Consider the following 11903-nt stretch of genomic DNA (forward strand, 5'->3'; position numbering starts at 1 on the left):
GATTTGAGACAAAACATGTTTGATTTTTTCAAAACTATCAACAAAGATTATCCACCAGAGCTAGAAGAAAAAGAGTTTATTGAAAAATTTGCATTTCTAGTAGACTTGACCCAACATTACAATATACTTAACAAAGAAATCCAAGGAAAAGATCAATTAAAAAATGTACAACATTCTAGCTTTTCAGTTGAAATTAACTTTGTGGGAGCAGCAGTTAAGAACTGGAAATTTCAGTCATTTTCCAACTTTGGATGAGCTGAATCCTGGAAACACAGCAAAATTTGTTACCTGTATTGCTGAATTGAAAACAAGATTTTCAAAAAGGTTTGGAGATGTTAAGAATCATGCAGAAAAAATCCAATTGTTCACAGTGCCATTTTCTGCTGATATTGAAACTGTACCAGATAAATTCCAAATGGAGTTAATTGATCTTCAATGCAGCGATGCTTTGAGAGAAGCATATAATAAACAAAATTTATTGTTATTTTACAAAAATCTTGACCAAAATAAGTACACCAACTTAGTCAACAATGCAAAAATGATCAGTGTCTTGTTTGGTAGCACATATTTGTGTGAAAGTGTTTTTTCTCGTATGAAATTTGCAAAATCCAAAACAAGATCTGTACTGACAGATACTAACTTGCAGAATACATTAAGAATCGCAATCAGTCAGTTGCCTATTGACATTAAAAAAATTGTGAAAAAAAGGCAGGTTCGTGATTACCAATAAACTATAATTTGTATTATACCTATTAGCCTTGTGACCAGCATATGTTGTTAGCTAGTAAATATGTGTGTTTGAGTGTTATTCCTTAGCAAATCAATTTTTTAAATAAAATATTTTTAAAAAACTATATTATTAAAAATCTCCGGCCCCAAAGCTAACTTTGGCCCTTATCAAAAAAGTTGTGGCCACCCCTGTTATACACTATTAAAAATGAATTCAATATTTAAGCCCTTATTATATTCGGGTCAGGATTTTTAAAAAAGCGCGAAACTTGGATTTGCTCACTGGGAAAAAGTTTCATCCTACTTATAAACTCTGTGTGACGTAATTTATGGATGACCCTTGTTGGCTTGTGGAGATAGAAATAAAATTTTACGGCAGCTGAGTTAGCTTTGGAATTTTTTTGCTAAAGGCATATCCCTCAAAATATATTTGTGTTTGCCGTAATTTTCGGACTTTGGCTATAGAGGTTCCTGTCTTGGCCACAACGGTCCTTACACGTTACCGACGTTTTATTCTATCAATAAATGCTCCAAATAAATAATAAAGTATAGATTATTTAACCGTGAAAATAAACATTGCCGCACAGTTGGTTTTAACGTGTCCGAGTTAGAAAATATTCTTTTAAACAGAAGCTAACAAGCTAGGGTTTTTTATTCGCCACCGTGAGATCATCATTAGTATCGTTTTCCATATTTCTTCAGAAACTAAAATGATGTGACTTTAGTTTCTAGATTTTTAAAATATAATAAAAAATGAATCCATATTTAACTGAAGAATTAGTTGCTTTTGCAATAGAAACAAACCATAGGCCTAATACGTTATATTACAAAATTAAACTCATTAAATAGTTCTCGGAGATAATTTTAATGTTTCCAAGAATACAGGATTCTTACCAAATCAATATAGATGAGATGAGATGAGATATATATGATGGATTTTTTACTCTTAACTAAAAGAAATTTTACAGCAGGTTATACAGGTTTTTTATTTTTTTGTTTTAAGCTTTATAAAAATTTTATTTAATTTAAATAATATCAGAAAATGAACCTAGATGTCAGATCAATGTCAGATTTTAACTTTATTTAATGTTATTTAACTAATTATTAACACATCTTACGTCAGATTTATATTCTCGATAATATTTATTAAACATACAAATAACCTATAAAGGTGATTTAGTTTTTTTGTAAGAAGTTATGGTATATACTAAAATATATCATTTGTAAAAAAATTATTATAATTATGCTTTTTTTTTGTTATTAATATTATATTTCAGTATACTATGTTATTATTACATTTCAATTTATTTTACTATTTTTCTCAGGTCTACTGAAGATGGAAATAGTCTATAAAGCTCAGTACTACTACTTACTGTCATTAAAAATATTTGATTAAAATTACAGTAAGCATACTTCAAAAATTCTAAGATTACTGACGTCAATTGAGATTTGAAAACATAATTTTTACACGAGGAATAATTATTTTTGGAGATATTTTAATCAACATAGTTCTGATGTTTGTTACTCTAAAGCTGAAGATGGTACAAGTTTATGTCAAACAAATATGCATTATGTAAATTAGGGGTGATTCACCTAATTTACATAATGCAAATATGCATTATGTAAATTAGGTGAGCAAAACCAGATCTCCGGTCTGGTTTACTGAAATCGGATTCGGATCTTAACGAACCGGATTCGATATCCGGTTTTGCTTACCCCTAGTTAAAACTTCCAACTTGGAAATTTTAACTAGGGCTGATTTCAATCAGTCTATTCCAGATATCCGGTTTTACTCACCCATAGTTGGAAGTTCCAACTTACAGATTACAGATACCAACTACAGATTTCAACAAACCGGACCGGATATCCAATCCAGTTTGTTAAAATTCGATTTGAAAAACCGGACTAAATATCCGGTTTTGCTCACCCCTAAAGTAAATTACTTAAAGAAACGTTCAATACCTGGCGCAATGCTGTAAAAATTTCAACGATCATGAGAATACTGCTGACGGATTACACATCATGTCCATGCATTGATATAATATGCTTTTATCTAGAGCTTAAAATACTTTTCCGATTGAAGTTTCTCTAGATATTTTTAGGAAGAAGAAAATAGAAGAAAACAAAAAAAAGCTTGGATCAATATCAATCAATAAAATAAAATCATCAATAAAAATAAAAATTAAAAAACGGCGAGTAAAAAACAAAACAAAAGCATAAAAGAAAACAAAGGCTAAATATGGTTTTAAAACAACCATTTTGCACACATATCGAAAGAAATAGAATATGAACTCTAGAGTATTATTTACATAAAAAACTAAACATAAATATTATCAACAAACTTTATTGTAGACTGTAAAATTTTTGGGCCAAAATGATACGCCTCTACGAGGTCGTTGAAACGATAAGAAATATCAAGGAGAAATTAAAGAATCTTCAAAAATTGAAGTAACTCTGAGTAATTTTATTAAGGTTTTAAACTTTAAATCTTTTTTTGAGCTTTTAATCAGAGTTGATGCAGGTGATTTAGTTAATCACCTGCATCAACTCTGAAATAGAATGTTAATCCTATTTCAGAGTTGGTGAATGCAGGTGAATGTGAGAATGTTAATCCTAAGGCATTATTTATCCACTGTGCTTCACATAAACATAGTTTAGTTGTTGGGAAAAGTTGCTAAATTCAGCAAGTAAAAAATTTGCTCGAACAAGTTAAAGGCATATCTTATTTTTTAACTTTTCTCCTAAAAGAAGTAAGTGCTTAAAAAAATACCTTCTTTCTGGTCAAGCAAAGCTTGTTGACACATGTCGAACTCGGTGGTTACAAAAGCTTCATTCAAAACACTTGATGTGTTTTTCAATAATTATTCTGCAGTTTTTTCTGCTTTTAAAGACATGGAAGACAATGATTTAAAAGAGTACAATAAAGAAACATCTCCAAAAGTGTCAACTTTTATGAAGTTATTGACAAATATTACTTTTATAGTTTCTTTAGATTTAACTAAACTACTTATGGATTAATTTTACGGAGTTTTTGTAACCCTTTAAACTAAATCTTTTGACAGATTCAAACTAAATCTTTTGACCCCTTCTTCATCTATTAGTCCGGCGCAGATATATTTTTAATACATTGTTTTCAGTCTAGGATGTTGAACGCTGGATCTTCTTGACTTAATGCATGGGTTTTTATGACTAGGCAACTCATTCTATTATCTTCTAATGAGAGTACAGCTCTAATACTCAGTTTTATGGTTCTGAGGCCGGCTGATAGTCAGGTTTCCCGAACTCTGTGGTAGCTCTAAGAGAGGCTGATTCCATCAACAGGTGAAAAATATCAAAATGTTAACAGTGCCTTGTTGCGCATGGGTGGTAATTGTTGTTAGTACTTTTGGTGTGCATTACCAAGGTCACATTTGGAGCCGTTAGTAACGGCTTAGAGTTTTATAAAAGTAATGAAGCAATCGCTTGGGCTATTAAACAGTGTACTAAGTACTTTCTATGCTTTGAGGTTTTTAACAAATTTAAAAATTAATAAAGTACCAAAAACTATAAAACAACATAAAAATAAACTATAAAACACAAAAAACCATTGTCACCACTAAGTTTTCTAAACTTATCCTTCATTATTATTCGTGGGCTCGACGTAACTTCTCTTCTGTTGAGTCTTATCTCTTGCAAAGTTCACCAGACCTACTTGCTCTTTGTAAGACTAATTTGAGTTCAGCTATCTCATCTTGTGATCTTAGTGTTGATGGTTATCTTCCTTTAATTCGTAAAGACTCCAATAGTCACATGCTTGGCCTGGGCATTTACATTCGTAAGAATTCACCCATTTGTCGTGAAACTAGGTTTGAATCCACAGACTATTCTTTCATGTGCTTTCGTTTAGCACCACTTCTTATATCAGCTGTCTCTTTGTTCTATATCGCTCTCCTTCATCTCAAGACTGCACTCTTTTTGATGTTATTTCTGATCATATTGACTAAGCCATCTCTTTTTATCCATCAGCTAATATAGTTGTTGTCGGTGACTTTAATGCTCACCACTCTGAATGGCTTGACTCTAGTGCCAGTGACTCTGCAGGCATCAAAGCCCACAACTTTTGCCTTTCTCAATCTCTAACTCAAATAATCAATTTTCCAACTCGCTTTCCAGACAACCCTTATCATTTACCTTCTCTACTCGAGTTGTGTCTTGTTTCTGATCTTAGTCAGTGCTCAGTTTCACCCTTAGGTGCCTCTGACCTTAGTTTGATCTTTCTAAAACTATTATTTCATTCTTCTTCATCATCAGAATCCCCTTATCATTGTACCTCTTACAACAACCTTAAAGGATTCTTTTCATGATTTTCTTCGTGATGGCTCTTGGATTGAATTCTTTTGTCTTCCTGTGGACAAATGTGCTTTTCACGTAACTTCGTGGATTTAGGCTGGCATGGAATATTTTATTCCCTCTCAACGATTCCAGGTCTAGCCTCACTCTCCTCCATGGTTTTCATTACATTGTGCTGTTGCGATTGCCAATTGAAACCGTTTCTTCCATATCTGTAAGCAAAACAATTGTCCAGAAATCAGACGTCTGTTTATTACTGCTAGAAACCATTGTAAAAAGGTTTTGTCAACGCAAAAGCCCGCTATACTTAAGTCATGAAATCTCGTATTCCATCACAAAAATTAGGCTCTTGTGACTTATAGAGAGTCTTTAAAAGTATCAATAATAAGGGCAAACTCCACCTCTCTTGTATGGTTCAGACTTACCTAACCTTACCTAAAAGCAAAGCTGAATTGTTTGCTAAGAACTTTTCATCAACATCATCTCTTGATTCCACTAGTTGCGTTCTACCTGATATTGCCGTCAAACAGGTTGATCCATTGTTTGACATTCGTATCACTCCAGCTTCTGTATCTAAAGTGATTTCCTGCTAAGACTCTTCCACAGCTTTTAGCCCGGACAACATACCTGATATAGTCTTGCCGAAGTGTTCTCCGGAACTGGCGTCTGCACTTTCAAAACTATTCAACAAGTGCTTATCAGAGTCTTGTTTACCAGCCTGCTGAAAAGCAGGATCTGTTATCCCTATTTTCAAAATTTTGTTAATGTTCTCGATGAGTCATCTACTCTTCATCTTTTAGGATTAACTCTTACTTCCAATCTTTTTTGAAAGCCATATATCAAATCAGTTGCAAAATTAGCATCTGGTAAGGTTGCATTTCTTCATCAAGCTTGACACTTTCTTACTCCGGATTCTATTCTCTATCTCTATAAATCTCAAATCCGTCTTATAGAATACTGTTGCCATATCTGGGGCGGATCTTCTAATGATGTGTTTTCTGGGGCGGATCTTCTAATGATGCGAATAAAAACCTAAAACATTCGGTGTTCAGAAGCATAAAGATGTGATACTTTACCTGATTATTTTAAAGTTTCTAAAACACTGATTCTTGTTAATCATCTTCTCAATGAACTAGAAAACAGATTCGATGTTAAGACAATGATTGTTATAATGGTCTCTGTGCTATACTTGCAAGTTTAACAAAGCAATATTTTAAATCTTGTCCATGGAAAAAAAAGTTCCCAATTTTTTTTGAATTTTCATCTTTTTTTAATTTTTATCTGACCTTTCTCATTTTTCATTAGTTAATGCTGAATTAAAGTTATGGGAGGAATTTTGGAAAGAAAAACCATTTACTATTTTAGGTACACTAAAATTTATAGATATGATTGGCTTTCCATTTTAGAGGCTTTTCATATAATTACTACAATACCAATCATAAATTGTAAGTGTGAAAGGTCAATATCTACTCTTAAAAGATCAAAAACTTACACAAGGAGTACTATATCAGAAAATAGATTGAATGAACTAGCTTTAATATCTATCAGGAAATAGTTACTGATATTAATAGAGTTATTGAAACTGATAATAATTAGGAGTTTTTGAAACATTTGCATCCAAAGGAGACAGAAAATTAGAGTTTTTATTCAAATAAAAATTTTGAAGTGATGAGCAAATAGTTTAACTATCTTTTTAAAAGTGTCTTTAAAATAAACTGTAAATAATTTCTCAATAGCGAACTATTTCTACATATTGCTATAAACATGTAAACTGTGAAAATCATTTTTTATTAGCAAATTATTGTTTAAAAAAACATTTTTATTTTTAGAATAAAACTATTCATTGTTTTAAAAATGTTTTTTATATAAACTGCGAAACTCGTATTTCATTTGCTATTTCTGTTAGTTCTTAATGTTGTGCCTTTTCAGGTGATATACGTTGTTACTTTATTTCATGCATTATAATTTGCCTTATATATTTATTTATTAAAATTAAAAAAAAAAAGAAGTAAAAAAAATTATGAAATGTTATAAAAGTATAAAAAAAAAATCCAGAAATAGAGAACTTATCTAAGACAACATTACTAATACTTTATTTAAACTGTCTATCAAGAAAAGGAAAGTATCCATAAATAGAGGGTTAATCTTAGAAAAAACGACAGTTTACTGATCGACTACAAAGACCAATGGCTTACCTCCTCATTGGTGCACTTCGTTAAGCGAGTTAGACAAGTATTATGTCTAATTTATAAACTAAATAGCCGAGGCAACATTTTAAATAACTTTATTATTAAATGGATAACTAAAAACAATACAAAATAATCTTTGCCGAGATTGACTCGATTGTTTAGCATTTTTAAATATTTTATCTGTAATGATTTAAAAATGTATGCGTTTTTATTTTACAAAACTGTTTATAGTGTTATTGTTAACAATGCATTTAAGAAGAGGTATCAAAATCAAGTTTTTTTTTATTCAAGCAGAAAATTATTTCTACTTGGTAAGATTAAAATATTATTTTTTTAAGTATATAATCAAAATATGAATAATCTCTGAGGTCTGTCTTTGATTCCTTATATAAAAATTCGTCGGAGACAAAACATCACAGTTTTTTTGTCTCCAACATATCAAAGAAGCTTTTAGTCACATTCGTGAAACTTATTATATTTATTGAAATAATGCGCTCTCAGTTTATTAAATCTAGAGTGGTTAATTAAAGAAGAAAACTAATAATTTAGTTTCCCTGCGAAATAAAGTTACATTTGGCGTTCATGGGATTACTTTTTACCTCATCGGTCCTTCCCACAGAAAATAACAAAAGTTTAGTAGCTTATTTTAAACAGGGAGGAGGGGGATAGGGTGATGTCAATCATTCTATCCCACTGGCCAATATCGAGTTGTATTTAGAAAATAAATTATAGTCGGCAAATTTAGACATTTAAAAGTTTATTAAATTTTTTTTTTTGTTTATTGCATTTTACGTTGGAAAAGAAGTTAGACAAATAGACGGGGCAGATGCAATGTAAAAATGAGACTTTGATGAATGACGAGTCAAGCCAGAATAAGTTTTAGTTGGTGGAACTAGAGATGACAACTACTTTGAGCAGCGGCCATGATAGCATTTGTAGATAAGAGAAAGAGATGTAACTTTACGACGATGGGAAAGAGGCTCAAGCTTAGCAGATAGACTAGGTCTAACTACGTTTACAATGCGCTTTTGGACCTTATCTAGAAGAGAAAAGACATCATTAGAAGAACCAGCCCATATATGACAACAGTATTCCATACAGGGACAAATTAGAGATTTATTGAGGTAGAGAATATAATCAGGAGAGAAAAAATGACGAGCACGGTAATGAGAAGCAACCTTAGCAGATGCTAATTTAGCAATCAATTGTATATATGGTTTCGATAAAAGGTCGTTGTAAATGATAATCCAAAAAGACGTAAAGATAAAAAATCAGTAAGAGGGTTTTCATTCATCAATATAGGAATGTCGACAGTACTGCAATAGTTGTTTGCAGTAAATAACTGAGTTTAGTTGGAGTTAAAATTTACAAGCCACTGTGAGCCCTAATCTGTTGCAGAAGTGAGGTCAGATTCAGGATCGGCTGCCTATTTTAAGCAATCGAAAAGGGAAGACTTTTTGTCAAGACAGGAATATATAGTTGAGTCATCAACAAAAAGAGCTACTTTAGATGTAAGCTTGTCAGGAAGATCTCCATCTCTATATATTTATATAAAAATATTTATTATGCTATTTATTACGCCAATGAGTTGTTACACAGCAAACTGTGAATAGTACAAAGGTTTATAAAAAAAAATTGTAATAATTAAAAAAAATATATATATAACTGTTGCGTAACGTACTTACCACCAAAGCCTATTCACTTCGCGAAATTTATGTTAATTAATCAAAATTGCATTCTGGGATGTCCTGCCGGACCTCTTCCGCAACTAACACAAATAGTTTTTTTTTTTAATTAATAAACTTTGTTGCTAAATATCTTAATTTTGTATTCTATATATATCAATTTCGTAACATTAAGATATTCAATTTTATTAAGATGACCATTAGAATGTTTCAATAAGAACAGAACAATGGGGAAAGAACGTTTTGTAGAACAAAAAAAGTTTTTCAGAACATAAAGTTGTAATTTTTTTAGAACATTAAAGTATTTTATTATACATAAAAATTATTAACATTATACATTAACAAAAGTTATCAACACTATACATTATAACATAACAAAGTTTAATTTCACTAAAAATTTAATGAAATAAAAAATTCTTGTAATAAATATTCTACAGATAAAAGTAATAAAGCATTTCTATTCTCAAAATTGTCTAACATTTGGATGGTCATTCCAACCACCTTTGCTTTAAATAATGGAAAAAATACAGTCCTGATTAAAATGAGAATTACAAACAAACTGAAAACCTTCAGAAAATAACCTTAAGGCTAGAACACTATTAATTGTAAACGCCAATGACATGATATACTTGCTTGACTTCTAACATTACAAAACTTCCGTTTCTCAATCCAATGCCTAAACTCTTCCAATTGAGAAATACTGGCTCCTTTTAAAGTTAGAGCACAATGAGCTGGTTTATCTGCATATAGTTTATATGAATTCAATATACCGAATAAAGTATCCATGCGTTCAACAAATTTTGTTGTTGGTAATAAACTTAAAGGAAGTATATTAGAGCAGCAATATAATCCAGAAGCAACCAGATAACTAAAAACTTGAGTGGCAAGTTTGACCTTCATAGATAAAAGAAAGGTCTAAGTGACTATCTGTTAATTTTGGCGCTAGATGCACAGAGTTTATTTTGTCTAAATTATACAGAGGGTATGTTGCCAAGAAACAATTTCACCATTAATGTCTTCGTAAATTGTTTCTGATACTTTTTACTAAATGCGGAGGATCAAAAATAACATGAATATTTTTATCATTGGAAGGATTAGGAAAGTATGGTAAATTTTTGGAAACCCAAGCAAACGTAAGGCAGCTATATTAGTAAATCCTTGATCACAAACTACTCGTCTAATGTGTAAACCAGTTTCTTGAACCTTAGAAATGGTTTCACGTTGTAAAGAAGCCAAGTCAGCTGTTGATACTGTTGAATTATTATAAAAATAAGCTATTGGTTACTTCTATTTATTTGCCAAACCTCTAACCATAATTACAAGAGCCTGATTTAAAAGTTTTCCATTTTTCATACCGTAAACCCTATCAGAATTTCTAGCATACTTTAAATGCTGCTTTAATGACATATCATCCATAACACGACTGACATTACGATCAAGCGGATTCATTGCATCAGCACGTAACTTTAATAAAAAAAACAATCTAGTAGAAAACCCTTCTTGAAGATCTAAAAATACGCGGGACAAAATAAAAATAAACAGGTTTGACTTGGAAAACAGAATATTGTTTGCAAGACATTAAAAGTTTGAGGACTATGAAACAGAATTCACAAAGCCAAAACTTTGTCAGAAAACTGCCCAGCTTTTTCCTTTATTGACTCGTTTACTCATTTCTAATTGACTTCTAAAAAAACTAACTTGTAAAGGAGATAAGTATTTCCTGGATAAATTTAAAATATGTTTTATTGACCCATCACAGTTTTTTGTTTGGATTTTAAATGTCGAACTTGTTTACGTAGTCTAGAATTTTTGACTCGAAATGTTAATAGTGACCTTTGAAGTTTAATGAAATTTATTTTATTAGTAGACATTTTGCTCTCTAAATTACTATCTGAATCAACAGGTAAACAAACAACTTGCTTTTTCACTGGAAATGAATGACGTTCAAGCGATGATTTACTTTTGCAACCAACAAGTGGAGGAGGATTTGCAATGTCAAAAATAGTAGGATTTGCTTAAAAAAAAAAAATCTTTTTTGTCTTTCCTACGACAGTAGATGACCAATTGTTTACATCTAAAAATTAAACAATAAAAGAATATGTTTTAAAATACTACAATAATAATTTTATAAACTTTTTATGAAAAAAAAAGTTTTTATAAATAATATATATTTTTTGTTAATTCACCTCCCCAATGTTGATAAGGCCACTACAGATGAGGAGGCTACTTGTGATTATAACCCTCTCTCAACTCTATAACACCGAAACACGAACCTTGACGAACATGGCCGCTGCGCGAAGAAACAAGTTTATAGCAGCACAAAATGATAGCATTGTTATAAATAAGATTAAAATTCTTTTAGGTACATACAAAAATAGGGGAAAGTGGGGTAATATGGGATACTTAATTTTAACGACCTATAAAAATGAAATTTTAAAAATTAATGTTGTTGGTAATAGTCAGTTAGTTTCAATAGCTATCAAATATCATTTCTGTAAAAGATGAGTCTAAAAGCTTCAATACACTTTGAGAAAATTTAATAAACAGAAAATGTTTGGGTATCCCATATTACCCTCAAGGGTGGGGTAATATGGGACACCTGATCAAAGTCAGCTAAAGATGGTAATAAGTTATGCAAGATCTTATAAATCAATGAAACAAAACAAAAATTTATAAAAAAAAATAAAAACAGCTTTAATATTACAAAAAAAAAAAAAATTAATAAAAAAGAATTTCTATTTTTAATCGCTGTCAATGCATAAATCACATTTAAATTCGTCTTCATCAGACTAATAATTAATGTCAATAAAACTCCTGGCTAGCTCAATACTGATAATACAATAAAAGCAGAATTAGCATTGAAAATATAATAAGGTGAAAAGAAAATAACGGAAATAACGTGGGTAATATGGGATGGTATCCCATATTACCCCCATTTAGGTATCTCATATTACCCCACTATATAGCACAC

The 11903-nt window shown here is 30.8% G+C and overlaps 1 protein-coding gene across 1 annotated transcript; it reads left to right on the forward strand.

Annotated features, from left to right (window-relative positions):
* The first annotated feature begins 163 nt into the window (after positions 1-163).
* On the forward strand, positions 164-730 carry LOC136074100 (general transcription factor II-I repeat domain-containing protein 2B-like). The gene has a single exon (XM_065786400.1). The coding sequence runs from the start codon at positions 164-166 to the stop codon at positions 728-730; it is 567 nt and encodes a 188-aa protein (XP_065642472.1).
* Positions 731-11903: the final 11173 nt, after the last annotated feature.

The sequence above is a fragment of the Hydra vulgaris genome, chromosome 01, assembly GCF_038396675.1.
Source record: "Hydra vulgaris chromosome 01, alternate assembly HydraT2T_AEP".
Taxonomy (NCBI): Eukaryota; Metazoa; Cnidaria; class Hydrozoa; order Anthoathecata; family Hydridae; genus Hydra; species Hydra vulgaris.